General features: G+C 41.6%; 1 protein-coding gene across 1 annotated transcript; it reads right to left on the bottom strand.

The window, feature by feature from the left end:
- Positions 1-9,992: 9,992 nt before the first annotated feature.
- Positions 9,993-24,768, bottom strand: LOC139324518 (vomeronasal type-2 receptor 26-like). Its single transcript, XM_070954229.1, has 6 exons — positions 24,425-24,768; positions 21,263-21,554; positions 19,846-20,691; positions 18,017-18,244; positions 14,609-14,735; positions 9,993-10,888 (listed from the first exon to the last, which is right to left on the bottom strand). Exons 1-6 carry the CDS (start codon positions 24,766-24,768, stop codon positions 9,993-9,995), a joined length of 2,733 nt encoding a protein of 910 aa, XP_070810330.1.
- Positions 24,769-27,789: the final 3,021 nt, after the last annotated feature.

Below are 27,789 nucleotides of genomic sequence, written 5' to 3'. Positions count from 1 at the left end.
CTCCTTACCTTCCCCCCTTCCTCCTTACCTTTATTTTTTTCATTAGGATGTCACACCTCATGTTCCTATAGTCTTAGTTTTCTGTGACAACCTTCAAAATCTCTTACTGCAGGTGTAATTCTCTTTTTCTCACAAAAAGCCACCTAGACTTACTTACTTGCTTACTTATTTACTTACTTATTTATTACATTTTTTGCCATCAATCTTTCTGTGGGCCTACTCTAGGTAGCATACAATCATGAAACAGAAGGAATATGAAAAGATTGTAAACAGAAGAGAAATAAAATAATAAAACCATAAAATAATCAATGGCAAAGGAATACTGGGTAATAATTCATTGATATGAAAACCAAAAAGATGGATGGGTGGAGAGCAGAGACCAGCAGTGGGAAGGTGGAGTCTGCCATCAATCTACTTCCTGTGTGAAACTCTCCCATTTGTTCCCAAAGCCAATTGGCAGAGTCATGTCTTAAAACTTTTGTGAAAGGACAAGAGGGTGTGGGTGGATCTTACCTTACAGGGTAAGAAGTTCCAAAGGGTAGGTGCTGCAGCAGAGAAGGCTCTTCTTCTGGATCCTGATAATCAGAATTCTTTGGGCTTCCGGTCTGGCTTCTGTCGCCGCCAGACGGTCCTCTGTGACCGCCAGCCCCGTTGCCTGTAAAGAGCCGCCTTTACATCTGAAAGGTGGCTCGAAAAACTCCATTTCCTGAAGGAAATGTGAGACAGAGCAGGTGAGGGCAGGTAGAGCCCTCTGCGAAGTCCCCAGAGTTCTATTTTTACTCTTGGGGATGAGCAGGTTGTGGCTCCCTATTTCCGCTCGCCGCTGCTCCGGGCTTCGGGAGAACTCTGCCTTTTTGCAGAGCCAGGCGCTGGGACCGGACCAATCAATGAAATTAACAGATGGTTTAATTAAAGAGGACGAGATTTGGACTTGGGACCCTAAATCGCAAGTATTTTTAATGATTTTACAAGCGTTTTTAAGTGAAGGAAAAAAAAGTTTAAAATGGCGACTGCTGAGGCTTGAGAAGAAGAAGAAAGCCGAAAGCGAAAGTCCTTCTGTAACAAGCTACAAAGTAGCGGAATATACAGTGCTGACTAGAATCTAGAAGAAAAATATCTATTTTAAGTTTCTTTTTTCTTGGAGATTTGTACTTGATCTTGCTTGGGGAAAAGTTTTCTTTCTTTAAAAAGAGTTTGTTTGTGTGGCAGGATGGCGTTAAAACTAATAAAGCCTGACAAACAAGCAGTGGGGGGGTGTTCCCCCATTTACAATTATGTGAACAAGTTCTGAGCTTACAGACTCAGCAGAATGGCTTTAATTTAAAAGAATTTGTCTTGGAGGAAATGGCAAGATATCACGAGACTGTGAACCAGAAACTTGAAAAATTTAGGCAGGAAATTAAAGAAATGATACAACTAAAGTATGATAATCTGCAACGAAAGATTGTAACAGTGACTAATGCTTTTTCAGAAATTGTTATAAAGATGGATACAAATATCAAGTTATTAGAGTCTAAAATGGAGGAAGTTGATGATAAGATTTATAATTTGGACAATAAAATACAAAGAATTGAAAATGATTTGATAAATATTCAAGACAATAGTTTAGAAGTAAAGTCTAAAAAGGAAGCTGGTCACGAGACTTACAATGCAGAAGATATAAAGCAAGGGATTGAAAAAGAAGTTACAATGATGCAATACAGGCTCACGGAATTTGCGGTTAGAATGAGAGGGTTACAGGAAAATAATAGAGATGATTTAAGAAAAATATCTGCTGAAGTTCTGGCTGGGATTTTAAAGGTTCATCCTGAGGAGGTATCTTGTAAGATTGACAAGGCCTATAGAGTAAATTCTTGGATTGCAAAGCAAAGGCAATTGCCTAGAGATGTGGTGATTTACTTCACAGATAAAGAAATAAGAAATGATATTGTGCAAAAATCCTTTAATTCTATTCTACAATTGTATGGAAGAAAGATCTGGATATATAAAGAGTTGCCGCCTAAGATAGAAAGAAATTTGGATTTTTGGTGACTGAGCTAAAGAAACAAAACATCTCATTCAGGTGGGACGTTCCAGTTGGAATAATATTGAGATATCAAGGAGAAAGATATCAGCTAAATGTCAGGTTTCGGTTCTATCTTAAAATAAGTTTCATTTTCAAGCGCAGTCTCTAATGAATCATTTTTTATTAAGAACAGAAATAAGCCGACATTCCTGAATCTAATTGCAGCCAAACTGGCCCCTCCTTCCAACCCCCTCCTCTTCCGCTCTCCAACCCCAATGTCCCATTGGCCAACATGCATATCCATCTCTACATCCCGGCACATTCTTTTCACAGGAATGTAGCCCCCCCTCCTCGTCTCCCAGGAAACCCTATCTGTACACACACAAAACTAGGTAAAAGTTCATCTCAGCAATAAATCAAGCTCCTGCTTCATCTTGTTATGTCAGCGCTGGAAGAGAGCCTAATTTGGAACGCTGACATCCGGCCCCTCTCCCTTCACTTCTGCGACATCACCTATCCCATAGGGAAAACACATTAAGATTAGTCTCATCAGTCCCTCCCTGACTGTGCACCCCCCCTCCCGGCTTTCCCGGGTGGTCTGCATGGAATCTTGCTATAAGGCGATCAGCTTGGATGTTTGCGCTCTTCACCCAGGAAGCCTCTGACAATGGGTAACCCTTCCATTTAATTAAGTACTGAAGGCGCCCCCTGTGCCATCTTGAATCAAGAATCCGCTGCACTTCGTAGTGCGTTTGGCCCCCAACAACCAGGGGCCCAGGGGGTTCACGTGGTGTTGGCCTTAAAGTAGACCCCACTACAGGTTTTAGAAGGCTACTGTGAAAAACGGGGTGAATTTTCCCCAAAAGCCGTGGCAACTGCAATTGCACTGTAACGGGGTTGATTATTTTTATTATAGGAAATGGTCCTATAAATTTTGGGCCCAATTTCCTGCTCGGGAGTCTAAGTCTCAAGTACTTGGTGGAGAGGTAAACTTTCTCTCCCAGCTGAAATGGTCTTTGGGGAGTTCGGTGCTTGTCTGCTTGGTCCTTATAAGATTGAGCCGCCTTTGCCAGCGCCCTCTTAACATTTTCCCAAGTTTGTCTCAACATTGCCATCCAGTCGGTCAAACTGACTGAGGAAGGGGGCTCCCTCGGGTATTCTGGCATGGGAACAAAATCCATGCCACTCACTATTTTGAACGGGGTTAGCCCCGTGCTGCTGTGGACAGCATTATTATATGCAACCTCCGCAAAAGATAGGAGGTCTGCCCAATTGGACTGCTGGTAGTCGACGTAGCATCTTAAATACTGTTCTATCATAGCGTTCAGTCTTTCTGCCCCCCCATTGGTACTCGGGTGAAATGCTGAGCTGAGCCCTTGGGATGAACCTATGGATCGTAGAAACTCCCTCCAGAACTTTGCTGTGAACTGGACCCCTCTGTCGGAAATGATTCTCCTGGGGACTCCATGTAGGCGGTAAATGTGTTTCAGGAACAGTTTGGACAACTGACGGGCTGAAGGCAGTCCACTACAAGGAATGAAGTGTGCCTGTTTGGAGAATAAGTCTATTACAGTCCAGATCACTGTATTTCCACTACTCCTTGGTAGGTCTACTATAAAGTCCATTGCAATCTCCTCCCATGGTCTTGTTGGCTCGGCTACTGGTTGCAACAATCCAGGCGGGCACCCTGGCCTTGTCTTCATCGTGGCACAAATGGTGCAGCTTTTTACATAACTGTCTACGTCCTTTCTCATATGTGGCCACCAGAACTGCCTCCATACTAGGTGCAGAGTCTTTAGGAACCCGAAGTGTCCTGCTGGTTTAACATCGTGGCTCCTCTTGAGAATCAGGATGCGTAAACTCTGTGGGACATAGAGCTTTGTCCCCCTCCATGCTAGTTCATCTCTTTTTGTCAAGAGATGTTGATTGTCCCGATACCAGGGGTCTGTCAGCGTTTCATTTTTTAATTTTGCAGTTAAGTCACTTGCAAGTTGGCCTTGCTGGTCACGTCGTTGCCGTCTGGTGATCACTTGGGCCGCAGCTTGGGTGGAGGGGATGATGGCATTCACTACCTGCTCCCGCTCACTGTTGTATTGGGGCATCCGGGAGAGGGCATCAGCCAGGAAATTTCTCCCACCTGGGATGTGCTTAAGCTTGAAATTGAAACGATTGAAGTATTGTGCCCACCGCACTTGCCTGGGCGACAGTTTTCGTGGGGTTTTTAGGGCCTCTAGGTTTTTATGATCAGTCCAGACTTCAAATGGTTTCTGGCCTCCCTCTAGAAGGTGCCGCCAGGTCAACAAGGCCCACCTTACTGCAAACGCTTCCTTCTCCCACGCCGCCCATCGCCTCTCCATATCGGTGAGTTTGCGGGAGGTGTAGGCGCAGGGTTGTAGATCCCCTTGGTTGTTCTTTTGGAGTAACACGGCTCCTACTGCCACATCACTTGCGTCTGCTTGGATGACAAAAGGCTGTTCCGGATCCGGGTGTTTTAAGACAGGTTCTTTCGCGAACAGTCCTTTTAGCGTCTCAAATGCCTGTTGGCAGGTCAGGTCCCACTGTAGGGGTTGTCCCGGGCGAGGTTTCATCGCTGGGCTTCCTGTCTTTAGGAGGTCTGTCAAAGGTTTGGCAATCTTCGCAAACGAGGGGATGAATTGTCTGTAGAAATTCGCAAAACCTAGAAAACTTTGCAGTTGTCTGCGGGTGCGAGGGGGCTGCCATTGTAGAACTGATTGGACCTTGGCTGGGTCCATCTCTATCCCCTCATTTGATACTCGGTAGCCCAGGTAGTCTAGCCGTGATTGGTGGAAATCGCATTTTGGCAGTTTGACATATAGGTTTGCCCGTAGCAGTTTTTCCAGTACTTGGCGGACGAGGGGTATATGTTCGTCTATGGTGTCCGTGTAGATAAGAATATCGTCCAGGTAGACAAGGACCCCTTTGTAAAGGTGTTCATGTAAGACTTCGTTTATTAACTGCATGAACACTGCCGGGGCTCCTTGCAATCCAAAAGGCATTACTTTAAACTGGAAACTACCCAGGGGGCAGTTGAATGCTGTTTTCCATTCATCTCCTGCCCTTATGCATACTCGGTAATAAGCTTCTCGAAGGTCTAGTTTGGTGAAAACCTTCCCTTTAGCTAGGTGGGCTAACATGTCTTTCATGAAGGGGGAGGGGGTACAAGTTGTGTACGCAAACCGCATTGATACTTCGAAAGTCGACCACCAGTCTCATGGAGCCGTCCTTTTTCTCTTTAAACATGACCGGCGCCGCTACCCTTGGTTTCACTGGCTCAATAAATCCCCTTTGTAAGTTTTTGTCTATGTAGTCCCGCATTTCCTGCATTTCTCGGGGCGTCATAGCATACATTTTAGGTTTGGGTAGTTTCGCTCCTGGGATAATCTCGATGGCACAATCGGTCTCGCGGTGGGGGGGCAGAATGTCACACTCGGCCTCACTGAATACCCCTGCAAGGTCTTGATACTCCCTTGGGATCTGGTTTGCGTTACAAGCGGTGGTGGGTGCGGCTGCCAATTGTTTTGCTGCACCTTCTGGGAGGGGCCCTTGTGTTGGTGGTGTTTTCTTCTGTAGTGGAGGGCTGCTTTGGGGTTTCAGCGTGGGAGGGAATTCTTCTGGTCGGGGCGGCAGGGGTTGGGGCCCCTTTGCTATTCTCAGCCTGCGGGTTCCCTCTTGCCACCAAATGATTGGGCCCCATTTGTCAAGCCATGAGAGTCCCAATATGACTGGTTCTGTCATCTTGGGGGCTATTATGAAGCGGATCGTCTCCCAGTGATCTGCGAGTTCTAGTCTCATGGGTTCAGTCAAATGTGTGGCATATGTTCCTCCCACTAGGGACCCATCAACTTGCTCGAAGCGAATTGGTTGTTTGAGCTGTTTAGCTCGGATTCCCAATTTTAGAACTTTGGGTAGGTTGATTAGGCACCGTGTGCTACCCGAGTCTATTAGGGCTTGGAAAGTCTCTTGGGCCCCTGTTTTGGGGGCTGTTAGGCGTATGGGGAAAAGAAAAGGGTGGACGGGTCCACTCACCATGGGGTCATCCTCGCCTTCATCTTCCGTGTCATAGGGTTTGGGGAACTGATCTCTCTCATCTGGGATTCCTCTGGTTTCGGTCAGATGAGCGAAGAACTCAGGGATTTGGGGAGCTTCCTGCAGTATGTGGGTGACGCGCTTGGGCCCTCGTTCCAGCCGTGCTTTGGGTGGTGGATCGGGTCCCGGTCTAGGCGTTCCACATCTTGCTGCTATGTGGCCGCTTCCCCCACATCTATAGCATTTCAGTGGGTTCCGTGGGGCAGTTGGTCTGTAGGAGGACTGTGATGTTGGGGTTTCTCGTCTATTGAGTGGCCCCTGGTCTGGTCGGCCTCTCTCCTTTCCCTCTGGTGGTTTTGACGTGTCACTCGCCTGCAGCCCTCTGTCGACTTTTATCGCTACCCGGAACCATTCAGCGAGTCGGTTTGGGATGTCACGATAGGCAGTCACTTGGGAAATTCTTTTATCTAGGCTTGTTCTAAAAAAATACACCAGCAATCGCTCTGGTAGGGGAGGCAGTGTCCCAATGACTCTCCTGAATTCACGGATATGCTCTCTGATAGGCTTCCCCCTCTGCATTAGGTTTCTGAGCTCGTCTTCCACATAGGGGTCCTCCTCCTCCTCCTCATAATGGGCTCTCAATAGTTGCAAGAACCCATCCGCATCTTGTAGCTGGGGGGCCCTGTATTTGTAGAGTGATGCTGACCACCTCTTTGCTTCTCCCTCCAGCCCTTCCGAGATAGCATTCACTAGGGCTCTGGGGAAAGGGTAGAGGTGTCCGAACCGCTCTATGTATATCTCAGCTGAATCGAGGAATTGGGCGAGGTTGTCTGGGTCACCATCGAACTTCCCTCTGAACTGGGGTGGTTCCTCCCTCTCTGCCCTCTCCTCTCTGTGCTGAGCTCTGGAGGGCCAGCCTTGGAGTTGGTAGTCCTTTGCCTCGTCTCTCATCCTGGGGTGGGGAGGTGCTGCCTTGTCTGGGCTTCACTGCCATTCCCATCCCCAGCTCACCCTTCCCAATTCACTTAGGGGTTTTTCTTTATCTTTTACCTTTGTATTTTCCAAGTTGGCTGGAATCACGACCGCTTCTGCTCCTCCCGTTTCTTGAAGCAGGCTTTCCTCCGAGGGCTTGGCTTCAGCCATAGTCCGTCCGACCAGATGTCTGGGAGGGAACGGGATGATTTAAACTCAGCCAGCCTGGATTTGGAGGAGAGTTTGGCTGTCTGTCAGGTTTCAGTTCTATCTTAAAATAAGTTTCATTTTCAAGCGCAGTCTCTAATGAATCATTTTTTATTAAGAACAGAAATAAGCCGACATTCCTGAATCTAATTGCAGCCAAACTGGCCCCTCCTTCCAACCCCCTCCTCTTCCGCTCTCCAACCCCAATGTCCCATTGGCCAACATGCATATCCATCTCTACATCCCGGCACGTTCTTTTCACAGGAATGTAGCCCCCCCTCCTCGTCTCCCAGGAAACCCTATCTGTACACACACAAAACTAGGTAAAAGTTCATCTCAGCAATAAATCAAGCTCCTGCTTCATCTTGTTATGTCAGCGCTGGAAGAGAGCCTAATTTGGAACACTGACACTAAATACTGTTGAAAAAGCGGAAGAATTTTACTACAAGGTTCTCAAAAAGCAAAATCAACAAGAGATAGAAATTCAAGATAAGCAGAAGGAGGTGGAAGTAATGGAAAAACAACAAGTTACAGAGGTCTTTGTAGATGAGCCGCTTCTGGATTCTCCTTCAGAGGTCTCAGCTGGACTATTTATAAATACAAGAGAGGCGGCTCTGGATTCTAATGTGATGACTTATCAAGTTACAGACCAGCATGGAAATCAATCAGTTGATATACAACTCATAGAACCAGAATGGAGATTTAAGCCACAAAAGCAAAACCAACAAGATCAAGTTATAGATCAGCATGAAAACCAAGCAGTTGATATACAATTTATAGAAAGGAAATCAGGATGGAGATCCAACCCACAAAAAGTCAAGAAAAGAAGAAGCAGGTCTCACAAAAACAAAAACTTTTAAACTAAACAACAGCGTAATGCCAGTTATTTAAGAGATGATTGAATATATGAAAAGATAGTTGAGGCAAAGTATTGTTTTATATTATCCTGAGGAGAGTGACAGACCTCTGCAGTGCTGTACTTTTGGGATGTGAAAAGGGCCTTAAATTGAATGGATTGGAACTATCTTTTTTTGGATTCTTTGACAAATGTACTACATTTATGCTGAGCTACAAGGCGAGAGAGCTATGGAATTGGGGCACGCAGATGATCTGGCTGTTACCCTATTACGGTGGTTGGAATTAATAATTTGGATGAAAGACACGACTATAGACACTATATGGAATACAAATATAAAGTCACTCAGGTGGTTTTTTTTTTTTTTTAGAAGATATTTGTTATTGATGGGGGCAGATGGTAATTGAAGATACTAAACATACTGTTGGAATTAGGATGTGATGTTACCCTAACATGGGTGTTGGAGTTAACAATCCAGTTGAAAGACATTACAGAAGATATCATATGGATTACAAGCTTAAAGTCTTTTTAAGAGGATTTTATTTACATAAGGGAATATTTTTTAGTGGTGTGGGCAAAAGAATAAAGATATTAAGAATTATTAAGTATGGTAGTCTTGTAGGAAAGTGGGTGGAGACAGGTTAGCTTATTGATTGTTTAGTTTAAGAAAAGGGATATTATGTTTAGATATGAATATATGTAAAAGATTTGAGTTAAGAGATATATCGATGGGGGTGGAGGAAATGGGTAGACTATGAATTGAATAAATGTTAAATTAGGATTTATTATATAGTCTTATAGTGGAAGGTTTGATTTGATTTAAGAGATACATGTATGGGGGGGCAGAAAAAGGGTAGATTATGAGCAGAAATTGCTAAACGGGGAGATATAATAATATTATTATGCTAAATTAGGAGTTATTATATAATGTTATAATAGAATGTCATTTTGAAATGTATAGTATAAGGGGGATATAATAATATTATTAGAAAGAAAGGGTCAGTATATGGGGGATGGAGTAAGGGGATGGTAAAGAATTATATAATCTGTTATGAATTTGGTTTTTATTTTGAAGAAGCCACAGGGGGAGGGGAGGGGGGTTAGGGAGGAGGGGGGGAAAAGGGGGAAAATTTGTATTTGAAAAACTTTTTCAATAATATAAAAAAAGAATTCTTTGAACAAGGGGATCCAAAGCAGGCCCTCTCTGCTGGCATTAGTAGGCCAGGCTTGTCCTAACAGGATGAGGCAGATCATCAGATAGCCTGGACCTATGCCATTATGGACTTTAATGGTTATAACCAACACCTTGAACTGCAGCCAGAAGCACATTGGTAGCCAGTTAAATTTTTGGAACACAGATGGATCACACTAGAGGACCCAAAGACTACTGCTGCTGCCCACTATGCACCAGCTAAAGCTTTTGAGCAGACCTCAAGGGTAGCTTCATGTGCATGCAGTAGTCCAGATGGGAGATAACCAGGGCTTGAGTAACTAAGCACAGGGAATCAAGATCCAGGAAAAGTCACAACTAGTGCACAAACTGGAGCTGTGCAAAAGCTCCCATGCTTACACATGCCATCTGCTCTTTGAACTGGAGTTGTGGTTTCAGGAGAACCCCCAGGTTGCAAACTGGGTTTGAACAGATAATTGAGAACTAAGGAAGACAAACTCTCAGATCCTGAAGCTCCCTATCCAAAGCCACTCAGTTTTGCCAGGGTTATATAGGAAACATGCTATAAGAATTGCATTCAAAATATTATGTTTCACAACTGGATATTTTTGGTTTAAAAAAACAAAAGAACTAGTTTTCAATCTGTTCTTCAAGATGGTCAGTAGCTCTTTAACGAGTCAAATGAGGATTCTGTCACAATTTAGAGAACTTATATTGGACCAAATAAATCAGTTTCATTTCTTTGTCAACTGTTCCTTTCTGTTCAAATCAGGCCTCAGAATAATAATGTAACATTTGGGGAAAAAGATGCAACCCAGTAATCCAGCTGCTGAAGCCAAAATGGAGAAGATCTCCACAGCTACCATGTATTTCCCCTTTGTACTCAAATAGGTGGGAACAAAGGATATCCAGACACTACAAAAGACCAACATGCTGAAGGTGATAAATTTGGCTTCATTAAAGCTGTCAGGTAATTTCCTAGCTAGGAAGGCAACTGAAAAGCTGACAGCAGTCAAGAATCCCAAAAAACCAAGAACAGTATAAAACATAGTGGTTGAACCTTCTTTACATTCTAGGACAATTTCTTCAGCCATGGAGTGCATGTCAGAATCCGGGAATGGGGGCGTAATTGCCAACCACACTGCACAAATGGAGAATTGTGTCAAGGAGCATGAAAGAACTATAGTGTTGGCCAGCCTTTGCCCCACCCATTTCCTCATTTTGGATCCAGGCTTGGTGGCCATGAAAGCAAGGACCACTATGATTGTTTTCCCCAATATACAAGAAAGAGCTACAGAGAAGATGATGCCAAAAGAAGTTTGTCGCATGAGACATTTCACCTGATCTGGTTGCCCAATGAAGAGCAAAGTGCAGAGGAAGGAGAGGAGGAGAGCAATGAGAAGAATGTAGGTGAGGTTCTGGTTGTTGGCTTTGACAATGGGGGTGTCCTGATGCTTAATGAAGATTCCCAGGACCATAACTGAGATGAAAGAAAAGAAGGAAGCAATAGCTGTCAGGCTAATTCCCAGAGGCTCTTCATGAGACAAAAATGTGATGTGTTTTGGAATGCAAAGGTTGTGAGCTTTGCTTGGGTACTGATCTTCTGAACATGGGAAACAGTCATCTGCATCTGGAAAACAAATTATTGCAGTCATGTGTTTAATGTTATAGACAACAACCCATTACTGAATTGGTCATCATTTCAGAGATATTTCCTTTCCTGACAGTGAGCATTTGAAAATTAACTTCCTTCCTTCCTTCCTTCCTTCCTTCCTTCCTTCCTTCCTTCCTTCCTTCCTTCTTTCCTGCCTGCCTGCCTGCCTGCCTTCCTGCCTTCCTGCCATCCTGCCTCCCTCCCTCCCTGATACATGAGGCCCTGGTGACCTTGAGATTTTTCTATGCTAACCCCTTTTGCAAGACATATTCAATTGATCCAGCTCCAGTGATTAATGGGCCCAGTGAGATTACAAAGTGAGTTGGGGAGTTGTTGTATAGGATCTGCTGCATGGGCCTGTCAAAGCCCTCATTGTTATTGGACTCGAGAGGTAGCAGAGGGCTTGGATAGAATTGAATAGGTCAGGCCCATGCAACTTTTTTCATATCATTGAACCAGGCATTCTCTGTGCTTTATGGAGGATTTGAGAGAGTTGAAAAGAGTCAAGAGACATCTAGAGCATTGCTGGAGAAAGACGAGGGATGAATCTGAACAATGACAATGTAGAGTCACTGTTAATAAGTGTGTATCATTTCTCAAAAAGTTATTACTGGACATAAAGAGTTCAGAACTTTTGTTCAGTCTCCCACCTGCCCTTTTTATGGAAGGTGGTGGTTGAGAAAATGATTGTGCTGCAACCCCAGAAGATCCTTGATTAAATGAATTATCTGGACTACTTGCAGTCAGGTTTCAGGAATGGATAAGGGAAGGAAATGTTATTGGTCATTCTTTTGGATGATGTCTGGAGAGAATGGGATAAGGATAAGGATAGTACATCCATCATGGCTCTTCCTGATCATGGTATCCTTTTGAGATGGTTTTGGGAACCATCCCAGATGAAAGAACAGTTCTGGTCTGGTTCACCTCCTTCTTCTTTGACCAGTTCCAAACGGAGAAAGAGGTTCAGCCTGCAAGACCAACTATGGGTTGCTATATGAATCGGTGCTTTCTCTGTATCCTTTTATTATCTACAAAAGCCATTTTCAGAGTCAGTATATTTCCCCAACAATCTGAGTCCTCATTTTACCGACCTCAGAAGGATGGAGGGCTGAGTCAACTTTGAGCCAGTGAGAATTGAACTGCCGAACTGCTGGTAGTTGGCAGTCAACAGAATTAGCCTGCAATACTGCATTCTAACCACTGCACCATCATGGCTCTTATGTACTAGTTGTACCCTTTTCAGCTCTACTCTGTATCATTCATATTTTGGTCATCTCCCATATGGATTATTGCAATGCAATCTATATGGGACTACTTTTGAACAGGCTGTAGCTGATGTAGAATGCAGCATCACAAACAATATTGGTCACCCTTAGGATTCCACATATAACACCTCTGCTATACAAATTTCATTTTTTCTCAGTTGCTTCTGGGAGATCAATTCAAGGCATTTGCTATTACCTTGAAAGCCCTTTCTCAGATTATTTGGAGAACTGTGATCCCCACTACATGATCCTATCCCACCTAATTGGGCAGGGAGGGTGTATTGCAGATTCTGTCATTTAAGGAATTTTGGCTAGCAGGTTGCAGGAAGACATACTTTTCTGCTGTTGCCCCTTTTCTGTGGAACACCTTACTCTCAGATGTGAGGCCGGTCCTTGGTCCTCATCATCATGGAAGTTGAAGACTGATATGCAACCGTGGGTGTAATGAGGACATTCTTTTCCCCTTAATATTTTAACTATTAATGCTGCAACTCTTCTTTTAAATTTTGTTTTTAACTTTATTCTTACTTATATCTCTATACTACGATTTGCTTTTATATATATAGTCTAGTGAAAAGAAGAACCAGGGGTGTCATGATAACAGTGTTCCAATATTTGAGGGGATGCCACAAGGAAGAGGTGCTCAATCTATTCTCCAAACCCCCTGAAGGCAGGACAAGAAGCAATGGATAGAAACTAACACAGGAGAGAAGCAACCTAGAACTAAAGAGAAATTTTCTGACAGGGATAACAATTAATCCTGTAGGTGCTTCAGCATTGGAGGTTTTTAAGAAGATATTAGATAACCACTTGTCTGAAAAGGTATAGGGTTTCCTGCTTCAGGAGGGAGTTGGACTGGAAGACCTCCAAGGTCCCTTCAATCTCTGTTATTCTGTTCTACTAAGATATTTATTTATGTATATAATACATTAATATACATTAAAAATTAATATTATAAAATAATCCCCACCACCCACCCCAGTGACAATATATCACACTAACAATTTAATGAGCTCCATCCCGCTCTGGGTTCCCCAGTCCTACTGGCAGAACCAGATCTTCAGTGCCTTCCAAAAGAGTCTTAGAGTGTGGGGCATTCTAATCTCTGGGGGAATGATGTTCCAGAGAGAGAGGGAGCAATCATGGAGAAGGCCCTTCTTCTGGGTTCCACGAGGTGTATCTCCCTAGGGGATGGGACCCACAACATTCCTTGCCTCCCTACTCTGATGGGTTGGAAAGATGTGACTGGTAAGAGATGGTCCCTAAAATAACCTGGTCCCAAGCCATCAAGGGCTTTAAAGGTGACAATCAACACCTTGAAATTCACCCGGAAGCAAATTGGCAACCAATGCAGCTCCCGCAGGAGAGGTAATATATGTACACACTGAGGTCTGCACAAAAATATGCGGGCCACTGCATTTAGCACCAACTGGAGCTTCCAGGTACTCTTTAAGGGCAGCCCCATTTAGAGCACATTGCAATAGTCAAGACAGGAAGTGACTAGTGCATGAGTGACAGTGAGTACAGATTGTTGGTCCAGGAAAGGGCATAACCGGTGCACAACCCGCAGTTGCGCAAAGGCCCTCCTGGCCAGAACTGCCACTATCTCTTCGAGCAAGAGTTGCAAGTCCAAGAGAACCCTCAGATTATGCACAGGATCTGTTTAGATTAGTGCCACCCAATCCAAGACCAAAGGTGGCAATTCTCCCTAGGCCAAAGAACCCCAAACCCAGAGCCACTCAGTCTTGCAAGGGTTTTGTTTCAACCCATTGCTTCCCATCCAGCCCTAACAGCCTCCAGGCACTCTCAGAGAATGGACACAGCATCAATTAACTCACCACGGGCTGAGTCATACAGCTGAGTATCATCAGCGTATTGATGATACCTCAGTCCATGGTGATGGATGATCTTATTCAGTAGCTTCATATAAATGTTGAATAGGAGTGGAGAGAGTATATCTCTCCAGTGTAAGCGGTCCAGATTCACTTAATTCAGATGACGGTATAGAAATGTGATGAATACATAAAAACATAACCTAAATTTAAATTATTGTTTGTTTCCCAAAATACACTGTCAAGAAATTGCTTAACTAACTGAGATCTCTCCTTTACCATTTATTTTAAATCTTTCTGAACTGCAATTCCCAAAATTATAGTACATTCATTCCATTCAATCTTGAAATCTCTTTACTTTCATAGAAACCATAGATGAAAATATTTATTTTTATGGTCTCGTTTATCTTTCCCAAGTAAAAAAAGATGACATGATATTTGAATAGATGTCTAAGTAATCAACATCTCTCCAGATTTATGGACAAATGAATTAGGGACAAATTTGTACAGAGATGGTAAACTATTGTTTATAATTAAAGAGTAATATAAGGCATTGCACAAAATACATAGCAATGGAATCTCTGCTTTAGATCTCTTACCTGTCTTGTTTGAAATTTTTCCTTCTGGACATTTAAGGCAATCATAGCAGCAAAAGGGCTTTCCTTCTATTTTTATTTTGCTCCAACCTGATGAGCATGGAGGATTGCACAAAGAAAAGGGCTGTACCTTTTGGACATTAAGAAAATTGAGAAATTATTACTTAATGTTTCAGGAATTCTTGCATCTGAAGAATTGGATTTGACTAGTATTTAAGGTATATACAGTGGTACCTTGAAATTCAGCTGCTTTGAAACTCACTGAATTCATCATTTGTTTGGTATTCAATGCACAAGCTAAAACTTGTTGATGTTGGCTACCTTGTGACTCACAACCTTATTCTTTATGAGAAATTTTTTTTGTTGTTTACTCATCATTTTTGGTACCTCCCGGTACCCTCCCTCCATAATAATGTCCTCTAATTTTCTCCCATACTAACAATAGTGCATTCCTTATGAAATGTCTTTGATAGTAACCATGGGTCTTGCTTTTCTCATACCACAAGGCTTGGCAACCCAATTGTAAATCATGGCCCTCCAGAGTCAATAGTCTGAGCACAAAACTTTTTACATTTCTCATTTAGTTCTTTCTGCCCCCCGTCACTATTATTTTGTCCTTAATTCCAAGTTACAATACCCTGTGATACCCTGTGATACTTTGTGTATCACATTGGTTTGAGCATGTCTAAAAAAGATGTAACTCATAGAAATGATGGTAAATCTGTGGAAGTAGGTAAACCTCTAAATCTTATAAATTTTATAAGACAAATTTAAAATTTAAAAATTTAAAAACAATTTAAAAAGAGCTTAGGCCAGGCCGGCCTCCTGGATTAGGAATGTTTTAAGGGAACGGCGGAAAGTGCACAGATCAGTGATCCTCCGTACCTCCGGGGGGAGCTCGTTCCAGATGGCAGGTGCTCCCACAGAGAAGGCTCTCCCCCTGGGGACCGCCAGTCGACACTGTTTGACTGATGGCACCCTAAGAAGCCCCTCTCTATGGGAGCGTACTGGTCGGTGAGAGGCTACTGGTGGCAGAAGGCAGTCTCGTAGATACCCCGGTCTTAGGCCATGTAGCACTCTAAAGGTGATAACCAAAACCTTGAAGTACACCTGGAAGATCATTGGGATCCAATGCAACTCGCGCAGGAGGGGGTCACATGGAAGCGCCACGTCACTCCCATAACCAACCATGCGGCTGCATTCTGGACCAGCTGGAGCCTCCCGGTGCTCCTCAAGGGGAGCCCCATGTAGAAAGCATTGCAGTAGTCCAGGCGGGAAGTGAAGAGGGCATGAGTGACCATATTTAATGAGTCCCGATCCAGAAAGGGACACAACTGGCAAATCAGGCAAACCTGATAAAATGCCCTCCCGGCCACAGCCGTCAGATACCCTTATAAAGACAGCTGTGAGTCCAGGAGGACACCCAAGTTGCGGACCCGCTCTGTGGGGGCCAATGACTCACCCCCGATAGTCAGTGATGGCACCAACTGACTATATCGGGATGTCAGAAACCAAAGCCACTCAGTCTTGGACGGGTTGAGCCTGAATATGTTTCTCCCCATCCAGATCCATACAGCCTCCAGGCACTGGGACATCACTTCAAGGGCATCTTTGGGGTGGTCCGGGGTGGAGATGTACAGCTGAGTGTCATCAGAGTACCGGTGGTACTTCACCCCTCAACCACGGATGATCTCACCCAGCGGCTTCACATAAATGTTGAACAGAAGGGGCGAGAGGACCGACCCTTGTGGCACCCCATATACAAGGGACCTCGGGATCGACCTCTGCCCCCCTGCCAACACAGACTGCGACCAGTCAGACAGAATTCTGGACCAGTTGGAGCCTCCAGGTGCTCTTCAAGGGGAGTCCCATGTAGAGAGCGTTGCAGTAGTCCAGGCGAGAGGTGACGAGGGCATGAGTGACTGTGCACAGGGAATCCCGATCAAGAAAGCAAAAGATATTTGCTTTTATGATGTTGTCAGTCACCCAGAGTAGTCTGACGATGAGATGAGTGGCATGTAAATTTAATTAATAAATCAATTTCATCAACGCAGAAAAAAATAATAATAGAAATTACTGCAGGATATTGTTGAATATGGTGGGCCAAATAATATTCTCTGCAGAAATATATCAGTGCAATTTCAATGGCTGATACAGATCCCGATGTTTTGTAGAAGCTATGACTGATTAAGAGGTTAGATAACCATATTCTTTTCAGTATATGCTTTTTATATTGTAATAAAATACCTAAAGTTTTTAATATAATATTAAACATTGAAGAATGTTTTTTTTTTTAAAAAAAAATGATATATTTTAATCTTTCCTGAAAATGTTTATATTTTTTCTTTTTTCTTAAGACTCAGAAAAATCTGGAGGATGAGGAAAAAGGCTGCATTCTCTTCTTATAGAATGACAATTATCTTATTCAAACAAACCCCAGGATGGAAACACAACTTTGGTTAATTTATGCTTTACTGCTACCTTTGTAGAGAAATACAGGCATTTCATCTATGTTCTGCATTTTTTTTTAAATGATGCAAACATCTTCAGTAATTCTAGCTCTGGGGATAAATCATAACTTCCTCAACGACTTTAATGTCTCTTTTTCTCACAGGGAGATTCAGTGAACACAAATTTTAGCATTGGTGGAGTATTAGGGAGATGGTGGGGAAATGGAGAGCCTCTTCTACCCAGCAGCCCTTATAACTGCATTTACTGCATCATTGAACGGCCCCTTAATCCCTTATAGGGTGGAGCCTGGGCAACTGAATGGAGTGTTAGCAGAGTGTTTACTGGCCAGATGCCCTTCCTGATGCCAATGCGGAGAGTTGTTCAGCAGATATATTCTCATTGTGTCTAGAGAGAGAAATATCTGCCTCTACCTAGAATTGAACTCACAGCCTCCTGATTGTGAGGTGAGAGCTCCACCTCGAGGCCACCACACCACTCCTAACTGCATTTACTGCATGATGCTAATTAAATGAAGCTGACTTCATAATAGGGGTGTTTGGTGTCTGGGTAGGAAAACTTATAATACTTGTATCTGTTACACAGGGAATGTCTCAGGTTGCAATTTTTAGGAAGCTGAGTGTTACTAAAAATTGCCACTTTACATAGTGTTGCTATTTGGGGTCCTGCTTCTAAAACTCCAACGTTCCCAGAAATAATATAAACTCTGGAATAGAGTTTTTCCTTATATTTTGTAAAACCCCCTTTATAGAAATCTCTCTTCTAATCAGTGCAAATGTTTTGCGTTGGTTTTTTATTTTAGGGTAATCATGTTCACAAGTCACTTTGAGAAAAGAGTCATTGTATGCCTGTAATTCCTGAAAGAACTTTCTGAACAATTGAAGCAGTAGGTAAAAATAAAGTAAATTATTCACCATGGTTTGATATTGCTGCCAAAACTACCTGGTTAAACATGGGGGGCCAGATGATCTCCTCTGCAAAAATAGTAAGGGGATTTTCAGGGGGAGTCACTGGAGCTATGTTTCCAATTTTGATACGATGAAATGATTGGTTGGAGAAGGTGACCCAATTGATAACATCAAATCCAGTTGGTAGCTCTCCTCTTTCATCAAAGTGAACCATTTCTCCAGCACTGTTGTTAAATGAAACAGCTTTCAGATACCAATGGAACTAAATGGAAATCATTAAAAGAAATTTATAACAATTGGAAGAAATGAACAAGTATGAATGAAGGATCTTTCATAAATTAGATGTTATCCTTTTAAGGCAGACCAATCAGCAAATATAATATGAGGAATATTTATTGTTATAGGGTATGATAACAGAAACTTGAATACCTGCAGGAATTTCCTTCTAAGACAGAATTAGTCTCTATCTTCTTTCCCGGGACTAAATAAGCATTTACTTTCTCTTAACAGTCCTTCTAATGACTTTTGCATCCTTTCTAAAAAGCATTTAGGTATTTAGAATTCCTTTAGTATTCCCATGCAAGTTGGAAGCAATATTATTATCTATGTCAGTTGGACCAATAATGTTCACCCTTAATGGCATCCTGGTTACTTGCTGTTGCTCACAAGCTCTGGTGTACTAAAATATTGTGAGCATTTGATCTATGAGGAGCCAACCAAAAAATTGTTGTGGTCTGTATATTGATCACTCTTCAATGCCATCCTTTCTTTTTTTCTTATGTATCTCATACTCTTCTCTTCACTGTAGAATCAAAATGCAGGACCCCAAGAAAATAATCAAGACTCACTGCAGCTCAATGCCCTTCCTTCCTTCCTTCCTTCCTTCCTTCCTTCCTTCCTTCCTTCATTCATTCATTCATTCATTCATTCATTGAAGGAAGGAAGATATTGTGCCTGATACGCACGATATCAGACCTCTGGACTTTTCGGTGGGCCCTGAAAACACACCTATTCCATCTAGCCGGGCTGGCTTGATCCCATCCTCTCAGTTTTAATTGAATTCGGTTTTTATTGGGTTGTTTTTAAATCTTGGGCCGAAATTATTTAATTGTTTTTTAAACTGTTTTTAAATTTTATATGCAATGTTTTATCTCGGCTGTACACCGCCCTGAGTCCCGCAGGAGAAGGGCGGTATAGAAATAAAAATAAATAAATAAATAAATAAATAAATAAATAAATAAATAAATAAATAAATAAATTCACTCCTCTCATAATCTTCTCCTCACTATGGAATCAAAACTCAGAACCCAAGCAAATAAGCAAAGATAATTACAGTATTTATTCTTAACATAGGACAGTAAAAAAATTGCACCCAGAAACAAGTGGAGGGAACTTCTGCAGAGAGCTTATATTTCAAAAACGAAGGCAAAATGATGCATGCATACCTATTCATAAGTAATTACATAATAGATCTCAAGGTATTTCAAGCTCTCCTTTTATTTAGATTCAGAGGTTCCTAATAGAATATTTTGATAGAATTATCACAAACCACTGTGGAATACATGGACACATTCCTTATATCCTATTATACAGACACATTCATTTGGTAACTGATTTACCCCACACTCCTTCCAAAAATTCCTTGAATTAACATATGGCATTGCCTCCTTCTCACTGTGCATTGTTGCACCTCATGTTTAGTGTTATCTGGAATTATTATTTGAAGTTCTGACATATCACTTTTGAGTTAGTTTAGCTTCAGAATATTTTTATTAGCTATTCAACTCCAAAATACTAGCTGAACATTTATATGACTGGCCCTTATATAAATATATAATATATTTTCATTCATGTCATTTTCACCTGCCATGACTGTTGACTGAGTTCCCAAGCATTTCGTCTTTTTCTGCTCTTAGATGAAAGCATGGCTTGCAGAGCATGGGCCACTGAATAGACAGCATTGTAAATGCTATAACTTTGCCCAGTTATACTAGATTCAATCACAGATTCAGGAAGGGTCTCCAGTGACTCCTCACCAGTGCATTGATTGTCACTGTCCTCATCTAAGCCAGCATTTGGGAAAGAACATTCAAATGCATCTTCCCAAAACACTCTTGTCAAACTGTCCTCTTCTTCTGAAGAAGGCTTTCTCGTCTGAATAAATTTCTTAAACCCTAATATTTCCTTTGAGGAAACTGCCAATGATAGTGCACCATGGATGAAATCCAGTCCCCTGTATCTTTGAAAGCGGAGTGATGTGAATTCCATCTGTGCTGGCATGACCCAAACTTTATCTTTTCTCTTTATTGGCATGTCTTCATATTCTGAACCAAATGGCAACATTCTAAGAAAGGTCATGTTGTCACTTTCACCATAAGTGATTACAACATTGGCAGTACTTCTCATAATAGCCTTATAGAGCGAAACATAAGAATTAAGTTGAATTTCAATATCGTTGATAACAGATTCCATTGGCATTTCTTCCATGAAATCAAAACAGATGCCTTTCTTAGAAAATTTCTCAAGCTTATTCTGTATGAAACTCTTCCCCTTTTCAGGGTTTTGGACAATGAGCCCAATCCATTTCCACTGGAAGTGAAATAACAATTGGACCAGCCCCATAATTTGAAGGTCTTCATTTGGAAATAATTGACGGAAGAAAGCAGCTTGTATGTTGTCATCTATCTCTGCAGTTGAACCATATATGAGCTAGGAAAAAAGAAGAAATTAGAGTATATACTTCCAAATCACTTATGTCTATTTTAAGGATCTTATTTAAATATTAATATTTTCCAGGCATGGGCAGAGTTGACTACCATTTGAATAATTTCTATGATAATTGTTTAGTTTTTTTAAAATAAACAGGAAACGGCAGAATTGATTACTATTTGCATATTCCCATACAATTTCTATGATAATTGTTTCTTTTTGTTTTAATAAACAAAGCTCCAGAAATGTCAGAACTTCAAGAATGAATATGAACCTCTGGATTATGCTATGTTTACACATGTTTCTATGACATGATTTACCCTGTAAATTATGTATACATAACATTCTAATATTTTGAATCATTCCTCTTTGTCCCACCCTGGATGAAATATATTTTGATGTTTAGGTTGATTGTGTTTTTAACTATATGAGGCAATGTTATTCCTTTGTTTTGAATGTTTCTGACACTAATAGATTCATAAATATAAAAGTTTGGAATAGAAATTAAACTAAATCAAGTTAGAAATACTGTATTTAGATTTGACTCCTTTCTTTATAGGATGGCTCTTACCTGTGGGATCTTATATATATTCAGAATGTTTGACATGAACTGACCAACGTAAGCATTATGTCCTGCAATCACAGATATTACATTGTCCTTGAGGTCACATTTGTAGTTTGGGATAAACCTTTCCTTCGTAGAGAGAAGGTCCATGGAAGCCAGATAGATCCATCTTCCCGTGAAATAGCTATTAGAGATATGGATACCGAGAGTGATGTTTGGCAAGATCCTGGAATTCTCATTGATTTCTTTGATTGCAAATTCCAAAGCCAAGATGTGCTGGTAGTTTTGCATATAATATCTGAAATGAATTTTACAACATTTGTTACCAAATCTGGAATTGGCTGCATTCTAATTGTATCACACAAGTTTAGATTTTTCAGGCCATATGCACTGATACAGGTTGATGAACTAGCATCAAAGAAACCATTTGTTTAAAATATTCAGGAAAGAGGTCAAAGCAATATAACAATCCATATGCATTCAGGCAGCCCAATTACAAAATTCAAAAAACATTAATAATTAGTGGGGTTTTTTCTTAATTTGGAAGACTATAATTAATTTTACTTTGTACCCTAATTTTCTACTTTACTTACTCAATACACTGGAAATTTCTGAGGAATATTTGATATAATATCTGCATGTAGGACTAACTGCAATCATGCACACCTTAACGTATCGCTGGTATGAAGCAATGCTCTGCAGGCATTTATTTCATGTGTACTTCATCAAGTCATAGAGATATGAAAAAAGTTTATTAAAATTTAACTGATACCTGCTAGAATGGTACCAAAGCCAAAAAAATAACAACACATTGGAAAATATCTTGTGTAACAGATGGAAATTGAAGCAATATTATTTAGAAATAATACTGCAGGATAGGCAATTTAACATTCATCCTCCATCCTAATTCAATCATGTCACAGGCTTCAACTATTTTCTGTATTTGCATTACTGAAAAAAAGGAATTCCATACATTAAATCACCAAACAATTCAACTGATGGACTTCTTCTGAATGTTACTTCATCAGATATCATGCAAATTTGAGATGAAATGCTCGCAATGACTAAATCTTCTGAATGATATTGCTTGTGCTTAATAAAAGGCTGATCTCCTACAGAACATTTAGCAAGAATTGTATCAGCTTCTACAAAGGACAATATTGCTACAGATGCAAAGAATAATATCATTTTGCAGACCAATTTATCTCTCAGCCGTCTGTTCACTCCATGAGTATTAGGCATTTGAAATAGGACAGCCTGAGATACAGTGTTCCACGAGGCTGCTATAAAGTAGAGGTTTCCTTTTTTAAAAAATCAGAATGACAGGACTTTGTCCTCTAGCTGTAGCTTTGGAGAAAAAAGAATATTGCATCTTTATTGTTGTGGAAATACATTACTTTTAGTATTTTCTGTAACGCCTTAGAGATTGAAAATAAGAATGAATTATCATGATTGTAGAGAATTAGACATGCTCAGGTGCACAAATCAACTTATGATGCACAGGGTATTGTAACCTGCAATTAAGGACAAAATAATCATGAGCGGGGGACAGAGAGAACTAAATGAGAAATGTAAAAAGTTTTGTTCTCCAGGATCTGCAGTTTGCTTCCAACTGAGAAAGCAGCTGAATTCAAATGGAAATTTCAGTCATCAATTAAACAATAAAGTAAATCAAATCAAATTGCATTAAATGAAACTTGGATCTCACTGTTAAGAAGCATCTTTCTCTCCAGATATTCCTTCCTTCCTTCCTTCCTTCCTTCCTTCCTTCCTTCCTTCCTTCCTTCCTTCCTTCCTTCCTTCCTTCCTTCCTTCCTTCCTTCCTTCCTTCCTAGAGAGACCCATATACTTTATGTATATATACATACACATAAATATAAATGTACTATACATACATAGATCGTTTCCAGACTTTGTTGTTTCAGTAAAAGAGAATATATGTAGCTAAAGGTTGAACTGTCTGGACATTAGTGCTCTCTGAGCTTGGTTGTTTTCTTGCAGATTTTTTATTGGAATAGTAGATAACATCATCTGTATTCCAAAGGAATAGGGTTTGCTCTCATTGTACATAGTGGCTTGCCCTGTCACTGAAACCTTTGTGGTTCCTTGATTAGGCTGTTGTTTACTGTTAACTTGTTTGACTGCATTACTAGTTTCTTGATTGGACTTGATTACTTGGTTATTGGTCTAGCATTAATCTTTCTGTTGATTGCTGGTGAGGAGGTATTTTGAATTTTTTGTTTTGCTTTTGGTTTTTGATTGTCTCTTTTGAATGATATATAGTTGTTATTGCTGTTACCTCTATATGCATTTTTGGACTTGCTTGGTCTCTGATTCTCAGTTTAAACTAGGCATTTCCATCATGACATCTAATGACATTTACTGGTTGGTCTTCATGGATCTGCTCTACTAACTTTCTGACTTTTGTCCTACACAGGGCCTGTTACAGTCCTTATACTATATGTTGTATACACTGTATGGTGTATTTCTACTCTGGGACAGCTGCTTCTTTTGATTTACTTTGGATAAATCCATGTGGTTTGCACTTTGCTGTATATTATTTACTATAGTAAGTAATTTTAAGTTGTATTAGTTATTTGTGTTATGAAATTTACATTGATAAGCAGCTAATATTATGGAAATGTCAAGACTGCTGAAAGATTTCAATCCCTAATCCTAGAAATACTTACACATATATCCTCTTTTTATTTTCTCAATTCTGTTTTAGATGTTTATATATTGCCAAAGATTTACCATCATTTATATGAGTTACATCTTTTTTTTCTCTTTTCTTATGTCTTTGGGTTATTAATTTTTTTAATGGTAGTACAAAATGGCAAAAACCAGGTTCACACTTTATTTCTCACATTTCTCCTTTCCTTTCATTTTTTTCATTAGCTTTTACCTCCTGGTTTTCCTATGGGTCTCTCTTTTCTATGACAAACTTATATAATTCTTACAGCAGCTATTTTATATTTCTCTATTTCTCACAAAATAGCCCCCAATCTGATGTGTAAAGAAACCATTTTATAAGGACTACATTCCATATTTTATTCCTGCACACAAGATGGACAGCAATTTCTTAAGGAGACAATTGAGATTTATATCACAATTTGGAAACTTTATAGCATGCTGGATCTAAAGAGTCAGTTTTGTTTCTTTACCAACTGTTCTTTTCTGTTCAGATCAGGCCTCAGAACAATAATGTAGCATTTTGGGGCAAAAATGCTGCCCAGCAAACCAGCTGCAGAAGCCAAAGTAGAAAAGATCTCTTCAGCCACCATGTACTTCCCCTTGCTGCTGAGATAGGTGGGAACAAATGATATCCAGTCACTGCAAAAGACCAACATGCTGAAGGTGATAAATTTGGCTTCATTGAAACTATCAGGTAGCTTCCTAGCAAAGAAAGCCACTGTAAAACTGATAGCAGTCAAAAAACCCATAAAACCAAGGATGCTATAAAACATGAAGGCTGAACCTTCATTACATTCCAGGACAATTTCTTCAGCCATAGAGTGTATTTCTGAATCTGGGAATGGGGGAGAAATTGCCAGCCATATACTACTGATGGTGACTTGCACTAGGGAGCAAGAAAGAACGATAACATTGGCCAGCCTTTTCCCCCACCCATTTCCTCATTTTGGAGTCTGGTTTGGTGGCCACGAAAGCAAGGACCACTATGATTGTTTTGGCCAATACACAAGAAAGGGCTACAGAGAAGATAATGCCAAAAGTCATTTGTCGCATGAGACACTTTACTTGGTCAGGTTCCCCAATGAAAAGCAAAGTGCAAAGGAAGGAGAGGAGGAGAGCAATGAGAAGAATGTAGGTGAGGTTTCTATTCTTGGCTTTGACAATGGGAGTATCTCGGTGTTTAATGAAGATATGCAGCACCAAAGCTGAGATGAAAGAAAAGAAGAAAGCAGTAGTTGTCAGGCTAACTCCCAGAGTTTCTTCATAAGACAAAAATATGATGCGTTTTGGAATGCAAAGATTGTGAGGTTCATTCGTATATTTATATTCTGAACACAGGAAACAGTCATCAGCATCTGAAAAAGAAATTATAGCACTCATATTTATAACTGTTTTGATCAAATGGGAGGAAAGATGACTAACGAAACTTTCTAATCTAAGTGTTTTCAGTTTGCTCTGATAGAGTGTGATCAAGGAGATTTAATATGCCTGTCATCAACATTTATATGATAAAAAAGATGTTGAGACTCTTGAAAGAATGCAGAGAAGAGCAATAAAGATTATTATGGGACTCAATGCTTAAACATATAAAGAGCAGTTACTGGAACTGAGTATGTAAAGTTTGATGAAAAGAAGGACTAGGGGAGACTGTCAGGTTTCGATGCTATCTCAAAATAAATGAATTTCCAAACTGCCGATCTTTAAGGAAATTTTCTCTTTATTCGAGCACAGCAATCTGATCCTGACTCTTCCGCAGTCAGAACTTCGCTGTAAACTGGACACCTCGATCGGAGATGATTCTTCTGGGTACTCCGTGCAGGTGGTAGATGTGTTTCACAAACAGTTTGGCCAATTGGCAGGCTGAGGGTAGTCCACTGCAGGGTATGAAATGTGCCTGTTTGGAGAATAAGTCTATTACAGTCCAGATCACTGTGTTTCCGCTACTCCTCAGCAGTTCGACTATGAAGTCCATAGCAATCTCCTCCCATGGCCTTGACGGTTGAGCTACTGGCTGCAGCAGCCCCGGAGGTCTTCCTGGTCGAGTTTTCATCATGGCACAGATGGTACAACTTTTTTCATAGCTGTCTACATCTTTTCTCATGTGGGGCCACCAAAACTGCCTCCGTGCTAAATGCAGAGTCTTTAGGAAACCGAAATGCCCCGCTGGTTTAACGTGACTCCTCTTGAGGACCAGGCTGCGTAGAGTCTCTGGGACATAAAGTTTTGTCCCTCTCCATGCTAGGCCATCTCTCTTTGTCAAGAGATGTTGATTGTCTCGGAACCAGGGGTCCACCAACGTTTCTGCCTTGAGCTTTGTCGTCAGGTCACTTGCTGGTTGCCCCTGCTGGTCGCGATGCTGCCATCTGGTGGTTACCTGACCCACTCCTTGGGCAGAGGGGATGATGGCATTCACCACCTGCTCCCGTTCACTGTTGTATTGGGGCATTCGGGAGAGGGCATCGGCCAGAAAGTTCTTTCCCCCTGGGATGTGCTTCAGCTTGAAGTTGAAATGATTGAAGTATTGGGCCCACCGGACTTGCCTGGGCGATAACTTCCGTGGGGTCTTGAGGGCCTCCAGGTTTTTATGGTCAGTCCAAACTTCGAACGGTGTTTGGCCTCCTTCTAGCAGATGTCGCCAGGTTAACAGCACCCACTTCACTGCGAATGCTTCTTTTTTCCATGCCGCCCATCGTCTCTCTGTGTCGGTGAGTTTGCGGGATGTGTAGGCACAAGGTTGTAGGTCCCCCTGGCTGTTCTTTTGGAGTAGGACTGCCTCCACTGCCACATCGCTGGCATCTGCTTGGATGACGAAGGGTTGTTTGGGGTCAGGGTGCTTCATGACTGGTTCTTTTGCAAACTTTTGTTTTAGTATCTCGAATGCCTGTTGGCAGGCCGGATCCCACTGTAGAGGTTGTCCTGGGTGGGGTTTCATTGTTGGACTCCCTGTCTTTAGGAGGTCCATCAGAGGTTTGGCAATTCTTGCAAAGGAGGGGATGAATTGCCTGTAGAAATTTGCGAACCCCAGGAAGCTTTGTAGTTGTTTGCGGGTGCGAGGGGGCTGCCAGTCTAGGACTGATTGTACTAGGGTCCATCTCTATCCCCTCATTTGACACTCAGTAACCTAAATAGCCTAGCCGTGATTGGTGGAACTTGTATTTTGACAGTTTGACATAGAGGTTCGCTTTCAGCAGTTTTTCCAGCACTTTGTGGATGAAGGGTATGTGTTCGTCTATGGTCTCTGTGTAAATGAGAATGTCATCTAGGTAGACGAGGACCCCCTTATAGTGGTGGTCATGTAGAACTTCATTTATCAATTGCATGAATACCGCTGGGGCTCCCTGTAGCCCAAATGGCATCACCTTGAATTGGAAACTTCCCAGGGGGCAGTTGAATGCTGTCTTCCACTCGTCTCCTTCCCTGATGCGTATTCGGTAGTAGGCTTCACGGAGGTCTAGTTTGATGAAAACCTTCCCCTTGGCCATGTGGGCTAGCATGTCTTTCATGAAGGGGGGGATATAAGTTGTGTACGCAGACCACATTGATAATGCAAAAGTCAACTACCAGACGCATAGAGCCATCTTTCTTCTCTTTGAAAAGGACCGGTGCTGCGACTCGCGGTTTGGCTGGCTCAATGAAACCCCTTTGTAGGTTCTTGTCTATGTAGTTTCGCATTTCTTGCATTTCACGGGGCGTCATGGCATACAATTTAGGTTTAGGTAGTTTTGCCCCAGGGATGATTTCGATGGCGCAGTCGGCATCGTGGTGGTGGTGGGGGGGGTAGGACATCACACTCGGTCTCGCTAAATACCTCTGCTAGGTCTTGGTACTCTTTTGGGATC

The sequence above is a fragment of the Pituophis catenifer genome, unplaced genomic scaffold, assembly GCF_029215685.1.
Source record: "Pituophis catenifer annectens isolate HBS135680 unplaced genomic scaffold, rPitCat1.0.hap2 SCAF_15, whole genome shotgun sequence".
NCBI lineage: Eukaryota > Metazoa > Chordata > Lepidosauria > Squamata > Colubridae > Pituophis > Pituophis catenifer.
Note: the sequence above shows the minus strand (reverse complement) of the source record. Positions and strands in the feature narration are given on the sequence as shown.